The sequence below is a fragment of the Euprymna scolopes genome, chromosome 45 (genome assembly GCF_053919585.1).
Source record: "Euprymna scolopes isolate OS-2025 chromosome 45, ASM5391958v1, whole genome shotgun sequence".
Lineage (NCBI taxonomy): Eukaryota > Metazoa > Mollusca > Cephalopoda > Sepiida > Sepiolidae > Euprymna > Euprymna scolopes.
Genome location: NC_136526.1, coordinates 29,172,571 through 29,193,544, shown reverse-complemented (window position 1 = coordinate 29,193,544; position 20,974 = coordinate 29,172,571). Strand labels below are relative to the sequence as shown.

Genomic DNA, 20,974 nt, shown 5'->3' with positions numbered 1-20,974 from the left:
TCAACCATATATGAAACAGCTTCAAATTTTCCCTGATAAAGTACTGAATAATACAGCTTTTCTTTAATCAACAGTTTAATAAAAGTGCCAGCAAGGTGTAAAACCTTAGGAAAGTTTCAACTATATCTTTTAGGGCAAACTATAGATCCTCAGAGACCTATAAAAAAGGGCTTCCAAAATTTCCTCATCTGCTATACAGTGTTTGAACCGTGTTCATTAAAAATGCACAAATGTAGTAGTAATTCCTCTAATGCACTAACCACCAAAAGAACGAAAGTCTGTTCTGTTTGCTGTCAATACACAGAGGCTGGGAGAGAAAGAAGAGGAAGAAGAAGCGGTAGGTGTGGTTGGTTTTATGGGAAAGAGAGCGAGACTAACCACGAGAATTTTCAAGATTTTAGAGGAATAAAAGACCAAACTCGGACGGATAGGCGACTGTGCTCAAACAGAGAAAATTGGTGAGAGAAGAGGAAAGCCCCTCCCTAAAGAAAGTTCCAGCTCAAAGTGAAAAAGAAAGTGAGGCTGAAGGACCAAGCAGTTTTCATGCTATTTCAGCTTACAAATGGTAGGCAAAGCATTTAATATCCATCTTATTCCTGAATTTCATGGCATCTCACCTGATCACACAGTGTCCGAATGGTTAGAACAGGTAGAACTGGTGTGTGAAATGTGTGGGGTTGACAATGTTGAGTGTGTTTTACAATGTTGAGAGGTGGTGCGCTTTCTGTATACCGGAGATTAACCCATGACCAAAGAGTGGTTTTGAAGCAAGTAAAATGAGCCGGACCCTTTTGTGGCATATTACAAGTTTGTCTCCCGTTGTTTGCACCCTGGGAAAACTGTCGATGAATACCTGGGTGACGTGCAGGATCTTGCATGGTTAATAGAAGAAAACCCCTCTGATTGATAGCTCAATTGCGCTTTCATGTCAGGACTCCCCAGTTCTGTTAGGCAACAGTTGTGGGGATCTTCCAGAATGGAATTGATGACCCTGGAGCAGATTCTTGCAAGTGCCCAGGCTCTTATGATAGAGGAGACAGAAGTGGAGGAACCTGTTGCTGCAGCAATCAGATGCAGAATTCTTCTTCATGTACCTCTGGACCACCCTTCACTCCCTGACCAGCGGGATGCAGTTATAGTGCGGTGTCACAAGTGTGAAGATCCCAATCACTTTGTTAGATACTGCCTGTAGCCTGGGGGCAAAACAGGTAGGGTGCTTCCAGAGACATATTGTTATCGATGCAAGAATCAGGAAAATGTGGCATCAAGGTGTCCAGGAAACGATGCAAAGAGCGAGAAGTCAGCACTCTCTCCCCACATAAACTAGAGGAGGTGCTCCCCATGATAAAGGTAAAGATCGCCGGACTAGATCGGATAGCATTGGTGAATTCTGGCTGCTCATCATCGGTTGTAAGTGGGTGGTTATGTCAACCCAAAATATGGAAGAATACCGCAATTCTAATGGCAGGACGGAAATGTCTGTTAAGCCATAGTATTGGCAGCATAACATTAACATTAGCCAACAGGAATCCTCTGAAGACTGACGTACTGGTGGTGGACAGCAAACCATTGGGGTTTGACGTTATCAAGAAATTTGGTGGTGTGCATATTGATAAGGGAGGCAAGAAACATTTTGTTGGGACAGCGTTTGCTTTGAGTGCGACCATTCAGCTGGAACAAGCCGACTTTAGCACGGAATTCGACTAATGCACCAAAACCTGGCCCATGTCGTGGAAGTGGTCCGGTGATCAGCCACCACAAAATTATACAACAGAGTGCCAGAGTATAACATCCTTGCAAAAGCCCATGGAGACTATGATGCTGAGCTACAGGTCTGGATTAATAATGGATGGTTGATTCCATATCCAGAGAAGGAATTGGAGCCTCCAAAGGGCCTGATCCCACAAATGGCGGTCAGTCAGCAGAACCAACAAAAGGGGAGACCGGTGCCAGACTATCAGGAATTAGCATGTAGACTCATTTATGGTCCATGCAGACATATGCGCAGAAGAATTTTGAGAATTGTGGCGGGCAGGATCAAATGTATCGGTGTTAGACCTTTGCAAGGCATACCTTCAAGTAAGTGTGCACAAACAGGAATGATCAAAGGACAGAGGTATTGCCTGACCTGCATGATGTTTCGACTCAGTGTGGCACCATCCATCATGTAAACCATTGTTGATGAGATCTTGACGAAGGACAAGCATATACAGCAGGCAACATCTGCTTATATTGACGATGTATATGTGGATGAAAGTGTTGTGCCTGCAGCACATGTGAAGGAGCATCTCAGCAACTTCAGATTTCTTACCAAAGAACCAGAGAAACTGCAGGATGATGCATGAGTGCTTGGTTTGCAGGTTTGGAGAGAGAATAATGCTCCATGTTTGAGAAAAGGCAACAAGATCCCAGACATGTCATGCGACAAAATATATTTTTACTTTGTGGCAAGTTGGTTGGACACCTTCCTGTGGGTGGGTGGCTTCGTGTTACTGTGGCATTTATCAAAATGAGAGCATCTGACGTCACTACAGGGTGGGATGACTAAGTAAATGACGCCCCTCTCAACACTATGATCAAGGAAGTTCTCACCAGACTCCAAAAAGAAGATCCAACACAAATGATGCATCAAAGGCAAAGATCTTGCCATCTGGGTTGATGCAAGCTCGCTCGCTACTGGTCTCTCATTGATATATAATGGGACTATGATAGAGGATGCATGCTAGTTACGTCCAGAAAAGGACTCACCACATATAAACCTAGCAGAACTCTATGCCATCATTAAATGAAGTTGGTAATCCTCTGAAAGATGACCACCTTACACTTATTCACCGATTCTGCATGTGTCCATAAATGAGTCTCGAATACCCTAACCGGCAGAGTCAGGGTACGGACTAAAGCTACGAGTGAGATGCTCATCTGACGGCATCTTGATACAATAATGAAACTGGTGAAGAAATATGCACTATTGATGGATGTAGTCTTGGTCAAATCTAGCCAAAACAAAGTAGATCAATTGACGAGAGTGCCTCAGTGGTGGCTTGATGCCATTAAGACAAGCACCGAACATGTGCACTGCATCTGTGAACTCGGTCGGGTTAGACTAGATAAAAATTGTTCACCAACAAAGTGGTCATTCTGGTGCGAAGCACATGCTCTACTTTGTGAAGCAAATTAACTCTGTGGTTTCCAAAGCCACTGTGATAACCATAGTCAAAGAATGCGAAGAGTGCCAGTCAATCGATCCGTCACCCATACACTGGTAAAACAGGACTTTAAATGTTGACCAAACATGCCATAGGATAGCAATGGCTATCACTTATTACAATGAGGCCCATTTTTTGACATTGACTGACTGCGGCCTCGCTTGGTTTGCCGTCTGGCAACGCCTCACTTGGCAGGATGCAAAATGTATAATCAATCAACTAAAGACTCTTTTATATGAATAATGACGCTGCCTTTTGGAGCAGCTTGTTAAAGCCTTCATAAACGAATGGAGAATCAAACTTTGATTTTGTTGTGCATATGTTCCCTCCAATAACGGCATCATCGAGCGATATCATAGATGTTTCAAAAGGATTGCAGCTAGGAAATGGTGTACCATACCATAGGAAGTATATTGGTACGTTACGCCAAAGAATGACTTGTCTTCTGCTACTGCACCTGCCAATATGGTCCATTGGTACTGCATACGGCTTAAAGGAATTGATGGAATAATGACACCGTTAGACAATCAACAGCAAACTGTCTACAAAACAGGTGACCGAGTGTGGGTAAAGGCTCTATATGGACGATGTACTACAAAGTATGGAGTGCGATGTGTGACTGGGAATACCAGTATGCAAAATATATTGGTCGATGGAATGCCATGCCATGTGAGAGACCTGAGACCTATAGTAGAACCGGATCCACTATTGGCTTGCTCTGACATGCCTTCAGAAAGTAGAAGTGAGATATTTGTGACCATCAATGTGACGCTGGGTGACCGGACACCCAGTGTGGGTGAAGATGACGATTTAGTGGATGATATTTGTAGTGAAGTAGAAAAAAAAAGAAATTAAAAAAAAATATATAAGACACAGCTGTTCCTTCAAAAAGGTCAAGCTCTTCAACGTCCAACAATAATTCACCGTCACAAAAAGAATTCGCCGTCACTTCTTCCAATCGTCGTTCCACTCTCTGCGCTCTTCACCCTGCTTAAAAAAAAGTACTGTTTATATGCTGCCCATTTCTCCACTTATGCAAATTGACTATCAACCAGAGCCATCTAGTTTTCCACTTCTCCAAACAGCCAATTTGCAAAGGGGGACAACTCAAACCACACGCCCTCTTGATCTACATGATCATCACATGTCAACCCATGATGTAGTTGCTCGACCAACATGGCGGTCGTCTCTCTCGCTGCGATCTCCGCGGAGCCTCTTCGTTAACGTCGCTACTTGGCTCGACGTCGCTGTCTTCCTCTGATGACACCACTACCGGCCGCATATCAAGGATGTGTCGAGGGATGCCGTTGATAGATACAGTGTTCGGGGACTGGATACTTGTCACAATGCCCCTCCCCCAGCGTGTGATACAACGAGCATCAGGCGGTTTGATCCACACTTCCTTTCCCACTCGCACAGTCGCTGCCTTCCTCCGCGGGTACCTGTGCAGTTTGGGGATGCCGCCACTCGTACTTGAAGACTGCCCTCTGCGGCACTGACTCCACTTTTTGCCCTGACTTTAGAGCCATATTATACCAGAAGACAGCTTCTGGCGGCGAAATCTGGCCCCTTTCAGCTATAGCCTTAATGGTCCTGTGATGCCGCTCCACAATTCCATTTCCGCCTGGTCTATATGCAGCCCTGAAATAGTGCCGCACTCCCCACTTATCCAACACATTCTCCATGGCAGCTGAGTGAAAGGCAGTTCCATTGTCCATTAGCACTTCCGTCACTGGACCCCTCTCCAAAAACACCTCTTCCAAGACCTTTGCAATTTCACCTGCATTTTCCGCCTTGATTTCCCTCCAAATGGCTACTCTTCCTGGTCCACAGTCGACCATTGACAGATACGGCCTCTGTCGATAGTGCGTTACATCTATCGCCAACCTACTCCAGTTCTCTGCCACCTGAACCTCATCAGCTTTGTGTCTACCCGGCGCAGGGTCGATTGATTGACACCGGCTGCATCTCTCAACCACTGTCCTAACGGCCTCCTTTGTGATTCTGGGGTCCACCTTCCTGGCCAAGAACAAGGTTCTATCCACTCCAAAATGGTGCATGTCATGCAAATCCTTCAGAGTGTCTTCATTCAAACAACATATTGCAACAGCCGCCTCATTCGGCGCCTTTAGCCAGGTCTTCCACACCCTCGTCATCATATCTGCTCTGTTCTTCGCTGAAGGAACGATAGTGACCCTAAGTTGAAGATCAAATTCCCTAATCAGCTCCCTTAACATAATCAATCGACGTTTTACTAGCATCTCGGCAGCGCCTTTCGTCTTTACCCTCCTTTCTCCTGTAGCTTCGGACTGGATCTAAGAGAACACAGTGGCTGAGTCGGTCCTCACCTCAACATTCTGTAGTCCCCATTTCAAGGCTAAGATGATGCCCTTCATAACCGCATCCAGTTCCGCCAAATTTATGTGAGCCACGTCGTCCTTCTTCTGCAACCAAGCAGCATTTTCTGCAGTAACACCACCTATCTCCAAGGTGACCTCCACTACTATACAGCTTGCATCACACCACACAACACCTTCTGCACTATTGGGTACATGCCAAACACCTCTCACTGGATCCTCCCTCTTCACCTCTTCAATAATCTCTCTCATAATGTCCACAGTCTCTTTATCAACTCCATCCTCCCACTTTGCTCCACTAGCTAGCCTTTTGATATAACTACATGCAGTCCGTAGCCATCCTGCAATAGGGTAATGGCTCACCAGTCTTCCGCATATTGAGAAGAGTTCTCGCCTGCTCAATTTTTCCGACACCTCCGGGATCTCATTTCCCCTCCAGAACACTAACCGTCCTATCTGGTCCTTTCTTAGTTGGAGGCCTAGCACAGCTCTTCCCTCCAACGATTCCGGGCGTTTTGCAATTAGCCCAAAGCTGTTGAGGTGTTTTACTACATCCTCCACAGTTGTTATCGTCTCATCCACCAAAATATCATCAATGTAGGAACTGGTGGCTCTTCTGACTGTGTCCTCCTTGCTTGGCACCGTTTTGAGGATCACTGCCATGATTTTTGGTGCAGAATTCAGGCCAAAACCCAACCTAGTCAGGCAGTATGTTCCGCCCTTGTATCTGACCAACTGGTATTTCCAGAATTCCTGTGAAATGTGGATCTGTAGGTATGCAGATTTTAAATCCACAATCGTCGCAGCCTTCTGAATCTGCCTCCACTCTCGCATGGTTTCTCCGCACACGTCCATCACATCGCCTCCCGTGTGACACGAAACGTGTACGTTCAGCTCCCTGAAGTCCAGTACTGGCCGAACTTTTTGTTTTGTGGGCTGAACAACCGCCACTAACGGCAGCACACTTTCCACCTTCTCCGTCCATGGTCTTAAAATCCCCTCTGAGATCCATCGGTCCACCTCCTTCTCAAATTCAACTCTTGTGCCTCCTCGCAACGTATGCTCATAGCATTCCACTCTGTTGTTCAGTATGGGAGGTTCTCCCTTCCATGCCGACTTGACTGTCCATTTCTCACCATCAAAGTGTGCAGAGAAATCTTAGTCCTCTATCGTGCAACTTTTGTCTAACCCGGCCATTCCTGTGACACCTTTTTTGAATTGCACACCTGCAGCCCCTTGATGTCCTCCAAATCTCACGGAGTTCCTATATACCGTAACGCCCCCTAGTCGAGCAATTGCGTCCATCCCTAGCACCACATCGACACCCGTGACAATTTTGTTAATAATAATCGCCTTGATTGTTAGTGACATCCCACGTACAATCAACCGAATGATACTTGTGCCATTGCACTTCACCTCTCTGCCATCAACTGCCGTAATGCTGCTGGTTCCATTGCATGTGTCAACCATGTCTTTGGTGACAATTGTTGAAGTACAGCCAGTACAAGGGCTTTTGCACTTCGTCCATTTAGGGTCACCTCTACTTGTGGTGACATACCCTGAAGCGTCTTCATCGAATAAGTGGGGTAGCCACCGGCGCAGTGGCTTCCCCCTGTTCGTTTCCCTGGGGACAGAATCTGCTGATGTGGCCGACTTCCCCACAACGGTAACATGTGACTTCTGGCTTTAGCTCCCTGCACTCCCTCGCCATGTGGGGGCCTTGGCATCGGTAGCATCTGCCAGAGAACCTGGGTCTCTGCCAGTCCTCTCTGCTTTTCGTCCTTCACAATTCCTGCTGCAGTTTGCTTCGTTGAGCGACAGCTACGATTCCCTACTCACTCTCTTTTTTCCTGGCCAGCACTCTAGCCTGTGTAATCAACTCCGCCACCTCCATAGTATTTACACCGGGCAGTTGCTGCAGAGCTATAGAAATATGGTCCGGGAAGCCATTGATAAAGGCCATCTTAACCATCTATCGATGGCCTCCTCCATTGAATCCTGCTAGTCCCGTCAACCTCCTAATATTGTTGGCGTAAACATCGACAGGCTCTCCGGTCCACACCATACGGCTTAGTTTACCATATGCCACAAACGGTTCTTCGGTAAATGCTTCCTTCAACTTTTCCTCAATGGCGTCAACAGACAGTCGATCCTCCTCCCGCATCTCCAGATATAGGGCCAGAGCATCACCATCAAGATACAGCGGTATCAAGCTGGCTACATCTGCGATATCCCGCAACTTAGCGACAAGTTTAACCTTGGTCAGCCAGGTTATAACATCTCCCTCTCCAGAGAACGTCTTAAGCATTTCACTGCTGATCCTCTTTGCTTCCATAGTTCCCGCCGAAATAGCTTGTAGTGAAGTAGAAAAAAAAGAAATTAAAAAAAAATATATAAGACACAGCTGTTCCTTCAAAAAGGTCAAGCTCTTCAACATCCAAAAATAATTCACCGTCACAAAAAGAATTCACCGTCACTTCTTCCAACCATTGTTTCACTCTCTGCGCTCTTCACCCTGCTTAAAAAAAGTACCGTTTATATGCTGCCCATTTCTCCACTTATGCAAATTGACTATCAACCAGAGCCATCTAGTTTTCCATTTCTCCAAACAGCCAATTTGCAAAGGGGGACAACTCAAACCACAACATTCCAAATGAAAGCACAGTAAGTGTTGCAACTACTCTTGATGAAGACACAAAGAAGCACAAGGTGCAAAAGACCACCTTCCCAAGTGTTCCATGTGTGATCATAGGATCGGGGGGGGGGTAGTAGTAATTCCCCCAATGCACTCACCTCTAAAAGATAGAAAGTCTGTTGTTTGTTGTCAACATACAGGGGCTGGGCGAGGAAGAAGAGGAAGAAGAAGAAGCGGTAAGCATGGTTGGTTTTATGGGAAAGAGAGTGAGACTAATCGTGAGAATTCCTGAGATTTGAGAGGAGAATAAAAGACAGGCAATTGTGCTTTTGCTCAAGCAGAGAAAACGGTGAGAGGAGAGAAAAGTACCTCCCTAAAGTGAGAAAGAAAGTGAGGCTGAAGGACCCAGCAGTTTTCAGTTTTTCACATAAATTATCATTTCAATACTCTCATTGATCACAACACCAGTTTGCTCTTGTGTCGAAGACTCTACACCCAGATTTGTTAAGTTATGGATGTTATGGTCAAACTGATCAACTTAATTTGTAAAAGCCCAAATAATCGGCTCTTCCAACTGCCAACAAAATGGGAGTGCAACATTAGTTCTATTGAAAATTTGTTATCGAGGGAAAATTTGTTATCGAGGAAAAAAAGATTTATGAACATTGTATAGAAATGGAAATGTTTCTACGAGAGAATGGAAATAATAAAAAATTGAAGACACATATCACTCTTGAAACAGATATTTACAGGGTAAAGTCAGTTTGAATAGCCAATTTTCATGTTATTCTCAGAAAACAGTTAAGTGAGAGAGTCGGGAAAAGATGAACAATAAAGATTGGATAAAAAACTGAAAACCATAAGCATGGAATTAAATAGAATAACATCAAGTAAAAACTAAGAAAATAGGGATGCAAAATCTAAGCTTTAATAAGAATCGACAATAAGCAGATAACGACTTTAGTGAATATTAAAAATAATACTGTACTATGTATATTAATTGAATATAACTGACTATTATTTAAGCTCCTTGAGGACTGAAATTTCTGTTATAATTCTATGGCTGTCAATAGTGATTGTTTTGGGTCTCACAATTAACAAAGGCTGTATATAACAATGATGATTACTGATGACATGTATATCTGTGAATATAAAAATATTTATTAAAAATGATAATTATATATATGTATATAATTTTTATAGTTATCAAGAAATTTCAAAATATATATATATATATATATATATATATATTAAAATTTCTTGATAACTAACAGAATCTCTCATACGTTTCACCTGAGTGTCCCTGTAACTCGTGTGTCACATAGTTAATGTTTTTAACTATCATTTTCAAGAAAAAACTCAAGCTTCAAAATACCTTGGCTTATTTCCACTGTGCCACATGACAATGGCATTCTACATCTAGTCTGGTACACTGCATCAAGTCTGTTATGGCTATACAGTTCAAAACTGGAATTGACTCCCTGGATTCAGGCCTGGGAGAGTGATAAGGTTTGCCCAGTTACCAGAGTCTCCCGCTTGGTATTGCAGAAAATTCCAATGAAAAGGCAATACAGACAGAGCCAGAAAAGTGTTGCAGTGCTTTACCATAGCTTATCAGGACTCCATACCGGATTTATTTTGTCAAGGTTCACTCCTTTAGTCTTTGCCTTTCCCTAAGCATCCACAAGGCAATGACACTATTGCCTATAGCTGATGAATATTTGAAAATAATTCCAATTTCGACAGAAAATAACAAAAATCCACATTGTAGATATGGTTGTATGAAAATTAAAATGAAATCCTTAAATGGTTCTTCTTAAAAAGAGTCGGGAGAAAGAAACAATAAAACTATATATATATATATATATATATATATATATATATATATATATATATATATATATACATACATATATATATAAATATATATACATATATATATAAATATATATACATATATATATATATATACATATATATATATAAATATATATACATATATATATATACATATATATATATATAAATATATATACATATATATATATATACATATATATATATATAAATATATATACATATATATATATTCAAAATTTTCTTATATGGTCTCCAAAGCATTATCTGAAAAGAACGGACTCCAAATATCAAAAGAGTAATGTTTCTCTTGGCTGTATTTTAATATGAAAGTTTATACAAAATATTATCTAAACTGAGAAATGTGAGTTCTATTCAGTGTGTATTTTTACATGCATGTCCAACTTAGATTTTCTATAAAATGATTTGTCGCAAATTTCACAGGAAAATGGCTTTTCCCCAGTGTGTACGCTCATATGATTTTTAAAGGGCGTCTTCTGTGCAAATGAGAAGCCACACACTTCACAAACATATGGCTTCTCGCCAGTGTGTCTCCGTAGATGGATTTTCAATGTTGACTTCTGTGTAAATGAAGAACCACAAACTTCACAAGAAAATGCTTTTTCTCCAGTATGAATTTTGATATGTTGGTTTAAATTGCTTTTTGTGGAAAATGCTTTACCACATACTTCACAAGCACATGCCGTCTCCCCAGTATGTGTTTTCCTATGCATTTCTAAATCTTTCTTATTTTGAAAGACAAACACACACACTTCACAGGAATACTGTTTCGAATGCGTTCGGATATGTTCATTTAAAGTACTTTTCTGTGAAAATGATTTCCCACATATTTCACAGGTATATGGCTTCTCTCCAGTATGAGTTCGGATGTGTTGTTCTAAAATAAGTTTTGCCACAAATGATTTGCCACAGATTTGACAAGTATATGGTTTTTCTCCTGTATGTATTCTGACATGGTGTATTAAGCATCTTTTTGTAGAAAATGATTTGGCACATATTTCACAAGAGAATGGCTTCTCTCCAGTATGAGTTCGGAGATGTTGCTTTAAATTACCTTTTTCAGAAAATAGTTTCCCACATACTTCACAATCAAATCGCTTCTCTCCACTGTGCAAGAACAGATGTCGATTTAAACACGCTACTTGCGAAAATCTCTTTCCACATATCTCACAAGAAAATGCATTCTCAATCTGTGCTTCCGTTTGATGCGTAAACATTTTCGTCTGTAAAAAATTATACGTCTAACGATTTCAGTTATCAGTCCAAATTTAGTTTCTTTAGCACATACAATTCTCATAAACACAACTTTTCTCAAAATTGTGTATATATATAATTCAATAATTATTATAGTAAATAATAATGTCAGTCCCTTTAAGAGAATTGTTTTTTTATCGTTGAGTACTTTCAGTTGTAATAAAGTCGATCAACTTAGCTCATATGTGCAGATCTTCATATAATCATTAGATCACTTTGACGTTAAAAGCATTTGATAAGAATAAATGTTTAAATTTCAACTGTATCTTTTGCGGTTGACAGCCGGAGAATGGTTCAGGTCCTTGCTAATCAAGCCAGACATGACTTCTGTTGCCGGGGTTTGAATCTCTCAAGTGGTGTTGTGACACTCTGCACTGATGATTCCCGAAAGGATGAAACACTAGTGTCCGTAGGTATTTAATAATTACTATAGTAAATAATAGTAATAATAATATTATATATATATATATATATATATATATATATATATATATATATATATATAATTTTGATTTCTTGAAAAATTATATATATATATATATATATATATATATATATATAATTTGGATTTCTTGAAAAATTATTTTGAATCTGATTTTTTATTTCAAATAAACATTCATTCTACTCAATGTATACGTTAGACAGTATACACAGTCTGTTGCAAGAGTGCAATATGACTTTTCTAAAAGCTACAGAGAGTCATTTCATTAAAATTATTTCATTTTATTTCTATCTTCACGCGTGCACTGTCAAGAGTTTTTAAATTTCAAAAAATCCAAAGAGTAAATCAGAAGGTTTTTGAACCACGTCTTTTAATTTATAAACAATGTATTTTCCATCTGTGAAAACAAGAGAAAATAAACATACAGTTAAGTTTACAAATGTTGATAGGATTATAAAATAAGTATACATTGGAATAATAGAATTATTTAAATTTTTCGGACTACTATTCTCATCTAGAATGTCATTTTCACAATGTTTTCTTGTCGATCGGAGGTATGCTTCTGTCAAACTCAGGAATTTAGGCGGAATTTCAAACAGAACTTTTTATTTTCTTCATAGGTTAGCATGCTCTCATTGCATCAACCATGTCTGGATAGAGGTCGTAATTGAGAACTGAATCTTCAACTTTTCACAATCGAGTTTTTCAAGCACACTAACTACTTCAACACTCAAGATGAGAACAGTTGTTTCAAAAATCCAAATAATTCAAATAACCAATCCTCATCTCGAAAATTTAAAACGTTTTATAAGTTCACAAATTTGATAAAATTATATAAATTCACAAATGCACAAAATCATTTTATTTTTTCTACAAAAATATTTTATGGACATTTCTAATTCATTTCATTTCCCTTAAAATATTTGAAAATAAAATCATTATTTCAGTGCCTCCAAAAAGTTAAATACATTTCACTAATATTTGGTATTTTATCTAAGTTTGTTGAGAAGAGAAATCGCATTTGACAGGCAGGCTAGCTGAAGTTATGCATGCGTCTTCTCTAGCCTTTAAGAGAGATTTCTTTGAAGCCAAGTATTAACTAACGCTTGAACTATGACTGTATCTCCAGGTATTTTTTTTCTCAAACAAAAGGCCCACTCTGAATCGCATGCTGTGGATTTGAACAGAACTATCTGTCCAGCAGAAAAGAGCCAGAAGTATGGAGTCACCACTCCAGGTTGATTGACTTGCTGCAATTGATTTTGGTTGCTGTGAGTTTCAAAATATGTGAACGCCTCGGCCAAACTCTCAATATTTGCAAATTATAAGAGAAAGATGGTTATGTTATCAGGAATATGGTGGATTGTGTCCTTCCCGGCAAGGCAACACAACAAAGGAGTGAACTTGCCTCCTAGCACCTCAGCTTATGAACTAGTTGCTCCAATGTAAAGATGCAACAGCCCTCATATGCCAAACAGGAGATCATGAACTTTTCTGAATGCTTTCTATTTACTGGCATTATTGCCATCAGTGATTTATACTGAATATAAATTCATTCGTAGAAGTTCCGTTTAAAATAAATGTCAAGAAACAGTAGTCAACCCTGTTAAAAACTTTAGACTGATCCATGTTGATCAGTTCAGTCTTCGTATCATCTTCTATCCCGCCTTAGGATCGAACAAATTAGATGAAAGTTATTCTGGATCGAAAACCCCAGATCCAGAGTATAATTCTGCTGAAGTTTTAATATTCTCTGATAACAATTTGCAATCTTAGTTTTATAAAATCTTCACCAAAATCTGTAACTCTATATTTAGCCTGTAATCACTTTGGTCCCTGCACCATGTCTGTCCTGCTTCTTCAGCAATGGGGGACTAGACCTGGCATAGAACCTTTGTAAAACTAGTAGTCGAATACACTTGTCAGAATCGATTCAAACATGGTGAACAGGCTCAAGTAAAATTTGTAACGCAGACGATTAAATCTGTAATTTTTACAGCCTGACAACTTTAATGAAGTCCAGATCTTTTGCAATTAATTGCTCTAGCCATATCGAGATGAAGAGTCACTCAAATCATTGTTATATTTCTTACGGTAAGGTTTGCGCAAAACACTCTTCAAAATCCCAACATATGTCAATCTGGCTGCTTGACTGAATATGTTGATGTTCCCCACGAATGTAAAAGAATATAATGGACATTTTGTGCTGTACAAAATATAGGCAAATATAAAAAATTTATATCGTTTTTCTCATCTCCCACTTTTTCTATTTTCATTTTCATATTTAAAGTAAAAAGAGGAATTTTATTTCTTGTAACATTAAAAAAATATATCATTTTAAATTGTCATTGTTGTCACTCTATGCAATCGAAATTCAGTTTAAGGCAGTTTTTAATATAGTTTTATTTTCATTTCTGGGAGGATTGAAAGAAATTTGGTTTATTATTGCTGCTCTGCTGGGTTTTGTTAGCTAATTTCTACTAGTTCTGGAAGAAAAAAATCTAAACTATACTCGTCCTGTAAGAAAAATAATCTTATCTTTACTCGTTCTGGAAGAAAAACTCTTAATTATACTAGTTCTGGAAGAAAAAAATATTAAATATACTAGTTCTGAAGAAATAAATCTTAACTATACTAGTTCTGTAAGAAACATTTTTTAACTATACTAGTTCTAGAAGAAAAAAAACTTAACTATACTAGTTCTGGAAGTAAGAAAATCTTAACTGTACTCGATCTAGAGGAGAAAATCTTAACTATACCTGTTCTGGAAGAAAAAAATCTTAACTATACAATTCTGGAAGAAAAAATCTTAACTATATTCTTTCTGGAAGATAACAATCTTAAATAAACTAATTCTGGAAGAAAAAATCCTAACTATTCTAGTTCTGGAAGAAAAGAATCTTAACTATACTAGTTCTGGAGGAAAAAAATCTTAACTGTACCCATTCTAGAAGAAAAAATATTACCTATACTCGTTCTGGAAGAAAAAATCTTAACTATCCTTGTTCTGGAAGAAAAAGTCTTAACTATAATCGTTCTAGAAGAAAAAAATCTTAAATATACTCGTTCTGAAAGTAAAAAAAAACTTAACTATACTATTCTGGAAAAAATCTTTACTTGTTCTGGAAGAAAAAAAATCCTAACTATACTAATTCTGGAAGAAAAAAATCTTAACTATACTAGTTCTTGAAGAAATAAAACTTAACTATACTAGTTGTGAAAGAAAAAATCTTAACTATATTCGTTCTGGGAAGAAAAATCTTAACTATACTAGTTCTGGAAGTATAAAATCTTAACTACATTACTTCTGGAAGAAAAAATCTTTACTATACTCGTTCTGGAAGTAAAAATGTCTTAACTATACTCGTTCTGGGCGGAAAAAATCTTTACTATACAAGTTCTAGAAGTAAAAAATCTAAATTGCACTCCTTCTGGAGGAAAAAATCTCAACTATACAAGTTCCGGAAGAAAAAAATCTAAACTATGCTAGTTTTGACAGAAAAATATCTCAACTATACAAGTTCTGAAAGAAAAATCTTCACTGTACTTGTGCTGGGAGAAAAAAATATTAACTATACTTAGGCAATACCTCCTACCGGCAAGCACTACCGTCTGAAACGGCCACATTTTCTCGCTAACCCGTCCCTGCAGATATGCTCTTCTCAGATCCAACAGGGACACATTAGAACCCAGCTGGCGCCACTCTCATAGTTTGCTAGCACACACGACAGCATCAGCTGTGAACGCATCAACATACGAGTTCAGTTCTCGGTAGTCCATTACTGGCCTGACTTTGGCTTTGTTGTGCTGAGCAACCGCCATTAATGGGATCAGACCCTTAGGAGGTCCAAGTTTCTTATATGGGTAGGGAATCAGCCAGCCATCCTCGATCCATTTGCGAAGTTCTTCTTCGTACGCAGGCCTCATGTGGTCGGGCACATGGTATTCAGGTCCATTCTTCAGTTTGGCTTGTTCCCGGGTTTTTGACCACTTCCATGAGGCAGTCCAAGCCCTCTTTTGCTTGTCAAATTCGACAAAGTCTGGTTGGTTGATCCTTAGCGCAGCACACACTAGGGTTTTCTCCTGAAAATGTACCGCCCCCATCGCCATTATATAGACACCACCAAGGGCACTGATGGCATCATATCCTAGGAGCAGGTCAAAACTCAGGGGGTTTTCGAGCACTACCAGCGCCTCTAGGTTAGCGGAGCTTCCATTTTTTGTCCGAATGTTTACATTGCCACCCTGCAACATGTGCGCGTCTCTCCACTGATGGTAGTCACTTTGACGTTCTTCTTTCTCCAAATGTGGCAGAGATCTGCACATATGATAGTGCAGGAGCACCCGGAATTGAGTGCTGAGCACAGTGTTTCGTTGATATATATCGGGATGATCAGCAGCGTCTCATTTAATTTCTACGTGGGGAAGAGGTTGATGCTGACACCTTGTCCCTGGTTCCATTTTCTGGACACTCTTGAGCTATGGCCAATTTCCTTACACCAGTAGTAACGAACAGCCATTGGTTGTTGCCGGCAGTTCCTTGCAATGTGGCCCTGTCCATTGCATCTGTAGCATATGATTCCACCACATGGACCGGGTCCTTGATACGGTTTCTTATCATTCAGTGTGAACTGAGCAGCAGCAATTACTGGTACCCTCATCTCGGAGTAATTCTTCATTACACTCCTGGCCCGATCTACTAGGTCATTAAGGGGCAAAGAGTCTGCACTTGAGCTAGCTCGTAGTAGTTGCTTTGCTCCTGTCGGGAGCCCTGCTAGGAATTTGCATGCTAAGGCGCGCTCAGGCAGTCCACCAAACAACATTGTCAACTTCGTCAGCTCTGCCAAGTACACGTCGACCGTTTCGCCTCAATTTGCTCCCAAGCAGTGGTGGTGGGGTCAATCGCAAACGCCTTGATTTTCTCGTAATCATGTTTGCCCTCATGGCTGAGCTGTTGATACACTGCAAAGGCACCGCCGGACAAACGCAGAGGAACAACACGTTCAAAGTTTTTTACGCCAGACAAAAGGCAATGTAACTCCACCTTTTCCACCCAGTCAAGCACCGGGGTCGATCCATTAAACTCTGGTATTAATTTGAGGTCAATTTTTGCCCCCATTTTGCCGAAATAGCTTGAATTCATTTCACAACTATGGCAGTCGATTAACACACACGTCGAACTTCTAATCACACTGATGCAGTTAATACACACTGTCCTCGATCTTCTGAACATACTCTTTTTATTGTCCAAGCGTTCATCATCAGCCAATCGGCGGCCAGAAAAACAGTCACGTGAGCCCTGACGTCATCGCTCAATAATCTTAAAAAAACCACAGCCGCCATTTTTAATTTCTGGCCTCCCTGTGATCCTCCCAGTAGGTAAGACAACACGTGCAGACACGTGGTCGCTTTCTTCCTTCATCCTGTTCAACTTTACAGTTCTGGATGTAAAAACATCTTTACTATACTAGGTCTGGTAGTAAAATATCTAAACTGCACTTGATCTTGAGGAAAAAATCTTAACTATACGAGTTCTGGAAGAAAGAATCTTAACTATACAAGTTCTGGAAGAAAAAATCTTAACTATACTAGGTCTGGAAGAAAAAAAATTAACTGTACTCGTTCTAGAAGAAAAAATATTACCTATACTCGTTATGGAAGAACAAAATCTTAACTATCCTTGTTCTGTAAGAAAAAAACTTTATTATACTCGTTCTAGAAGAAAAAAAATCTTAACTATACTCGCTCTGGAAGATAAAAATTGTAATTATACTAGTTCTGGATGTAAAAATTTTAACTATACTAGTTCTGGAAGAATAAAATCTAAACTATACTTGTGAAAGAAAAAATCTTAACTATACTACTTTTGGCAGAAAAACATCTGAACTATACATGTTCTGAAAGAAAACAAATCTTAACTGTATCCGTTCTAGAAGAAAAATATTACCTATACTCGTTCTGGAAGAAGAAAATTTTAACTATACTAGTTCTGGAAGTAAAAAAATCTTAACTGTTCTCCTCCTAGAAGAAAAAATCTTAACCATACTAGTTCTGGAAGAAAAAAAATCTTCACTATACTCGTTCTGAAAGACAAAATATTTACTATAGTAGTTCTGGAAGAATAAAATCTAAACCAGACTAGTTGTGAAAGAAAACATCTTAACTACACTCGTTCTGGAAGAAAAAATCTTAACTATATTAGTTCTGGAAGTAAAATTTCTAAACTGTACTCGTTCTAGAAGAAAAAATATTAACTATAGTAGTTCTGGAAGAAAAAAATCTTAACTCTACCAGTTCTGTAAGAAAAGAATCTTAACTACACTAGTTCTGGAAGAAATAAATCTTAACTATACTTATTCTGGAAGTAAAATTTCTAAACTGTACTCGTTCTAGAAGAAAAAATATTAACTATACCAGTTTTTGAAGAAAATATGTTAACTATACCAGTTCTGTAAGAAAAAAATCTTAACTAAACTAGTTCTGGAAGACATAAATCTTAACTATACTTTTTCTGGAAGAAACAATCTAAACTACACTAGTTTTTGAAGCAAAAGTCTTAACTATACAGGTTCTGGAACAAAAAAATCTTAACTATACCAGTTCTGGATAAAAAAATCTTAACTATTCTTAGTCTGGAAAACAAAAATCTTAAGTATACTCGTTGTGAAAGAAAAAATCTTAACTACACTAGTTCTGGATAAAAAAATCTTAACTATACTAGTTCTGAAAGAAGAAATCTTAATTATACTAGTTCTGAAATAAAATCTTTACTCGTTCTGGAAGAAAAAATCTTTACTATACTATTTCTGGAAGGAAAAAATATTAACTATACCAGTTCAGGAGGAATAAAAATCGTAACTATACTAGTTCTGAAAGAAAAATCTTACCTATACTCGATCTACGAGAAAAAGTCTTAATTATACTAGTTCTGGAAGTAAAAAAAAATCTTAACTGCATTCCTTCTGGGGGAATAAATCTTAACTATACTCGTTCTGAACGTAAAAAATCTTAACTATACTAGTTCTGAATGGAAAAAAATCTTAACTATACTAGTTCTGGACGGAAAAAATCTTAACTATACTAGTTCTGAACGTAAAAAATCTTAACTATACTAGTTCTGAATGGAAAAAAATCTTAACTATACTAGTTCTGGACGGAAAAAATCTTAACTATACTAGTTCTGGAAGTAAAAAAATCTAAACTGCAGTATTTCTGGATGAAAAAAAATCTTAACTATACTCATTATGGAAGTAACAATCTTTACTATGCTCGTCCTGGAAGAAAGATTCTGAACTATACTAGTTCTAGGTAAAAAAATCTTAACTCTATAAGTTCTGGAAGAAAGAATCTTAACCATACGTTTTTTGGAAGATAACAATCTTAACTATACTAGTTCTCGAAGAAAACATCTTAACTATATTCGTTCAGGAAGAAAAAAATCTTAACTATACTAGTTCGAGAAGAAAAACATCTTACTTACACTAGTACTGAAAGCAAAAGTCCTATCTATACTAGATCTGGAAGAAACATTATTAACAGTATTCGTTCTGGAAGAAATAAATCTTAACTATACTCGTCCTGGAAGAAAGAATTATAACTATACTAGTTCTAGAAGAACAAATCTTAACTATACTCGTTCTGGAAGAAAAGAAATCTGAACTATACTAGTTGTGGGTAAAAAAATCTTAACTATACTCGTTCTTGGAGAAAAAAAATCTTAACTATACTAGTTCTGGAAGAAAAAAAATCTTAACTACGCTACTTCTGGAAGTAAAAAAAAACTTGACTATACTCGTTCTGGAAGATAAAATCTTTACTATTCTCGATCTGGAAGAAAAATCTTTACTATTCTCGTTCTGGAAGAAAAATCTTAATTATACACGTTCTGGAAGAAAAAAAACTTAACTATACTGGTTCTCAAAGAAAAAAATTTAACTATACTAGTTCTGGAAGAAAAAATCTTAACTATACTTGTCCTGGAAGAAGAAATCATAACTATCCTAGTTCTGGAAGAAAAAAATATTAACTATACTCGTTCTGGAAGAAAATTGTTTTAACTATACTCGTTCTTGGAGAAAAAAAAAATCTTTACTTGTTCATGAAGAAAAAAATCTGAACCATACTAGTTCTGGAAAAATAAATCTTAACTATTCTAGTTCTGAAAGAAAAATATCTTAACTATACTAGTTCTGGAAGTAAAAAAAATCTTAACGCTACTCGTTCTGGAAGAAAAAATCTGGACTATACTCGTTCTGAAAGAAAAAATCTTAACTATACTAGTTCTGGAAGTAAAAAAAAATTAACTATACTAGTTCTGAAAGAAAAAATCTTAACTATACTAATTCTGGAAGAAAAACATTTTAACTATAATAGTTCTGGAAGAAAAATATTAACTATACTCGTTCTGGAAGAAAAAAATGAAATATATTTAAAAATTTAAAAAATAGTTTGTGCAGATGGGCATGATTAAAATTTTTACTCAAATGAAAAAGAAATGAGTCCACAAAAAATAGATAATAAAAAACAAAGAGCATTACATGTTTAGATTATTTTTATGCACGGTGGGTTAAACATAGGTAAAAAATTATGGAAAATCAATTTTCACATTTTTATATAATTTCAGAAACTTTACTTGAAATGAATCCATGTGTAAAATTGTAAAATATGATCATCATAAAATATGGGAGATATTTTTTCGCATTTTCTGTAAAAATTTGCAGATAATTTTATAAAAAGAGATCAATATGAATTTTTTAGCCTTTGACAATTTATATAATACTATTTATATGATACAATTTATATGATACAATTATTATGATACCATTTATATGATACAAATTTATATGATACAATTTATATGATACAAATTTATATGATACAAATTTATATGATACAAATTTATATGATACAAATTATATGATACAATTTATATGATACAAATTTATATGATACAAATTATATGATACAATTTATATGATACAAATTTATGATACAAATTTATGATACAATTTATATGATACAAATTTATATGACACAATTTATATGATACAAATTTATATGATACAATTTTATATGATACAATTTATATGATACAATTTATATGATACAAATTTATATGATACAATTTATATGATACAATTTATATGATACAAATTATATGATGCAATTTATATGATGCAAATTTATATGATGCAATTTATAT

At 37.6% G+C, this 20,974-nt stretch overlaps 1 protein-coding gene across 1 annotated transcript; it reads right to left on the bottom strand.

Moving 5' to 3' along the window:
* Positions 1 to 10,354: 10,354 nt before the first annotated feature.
* Positions 10,355 to 11,809, bottom strand: LOC145269326 (uncharacterized). Its single transcript, XM_080125025.1, has one exon. The coding sequence runs from the start codon at positions 11,291 to 11,293 to the stop codon at positions 10,427 to 10,429; it is 867 nt and encodes a 288-aa protein (XP_079981151.1). The 5' UTR covers positions 11,294 to 11,809; the 3' UTR covers positions 10,355 to 10,426.
* Between the last annotated feature and the right edge of the window lie 9,165 nt (positions 11,810 to 20,974).

Coding starts and splice junctions, on each gene's coding strand:
- LOC145269326 (XM_080125025.1), bottom strand. CDS start 11,293: ATGTTTACGCATCAAACGGAAGCACAGATTGAGAATGCATTTTCTTGT.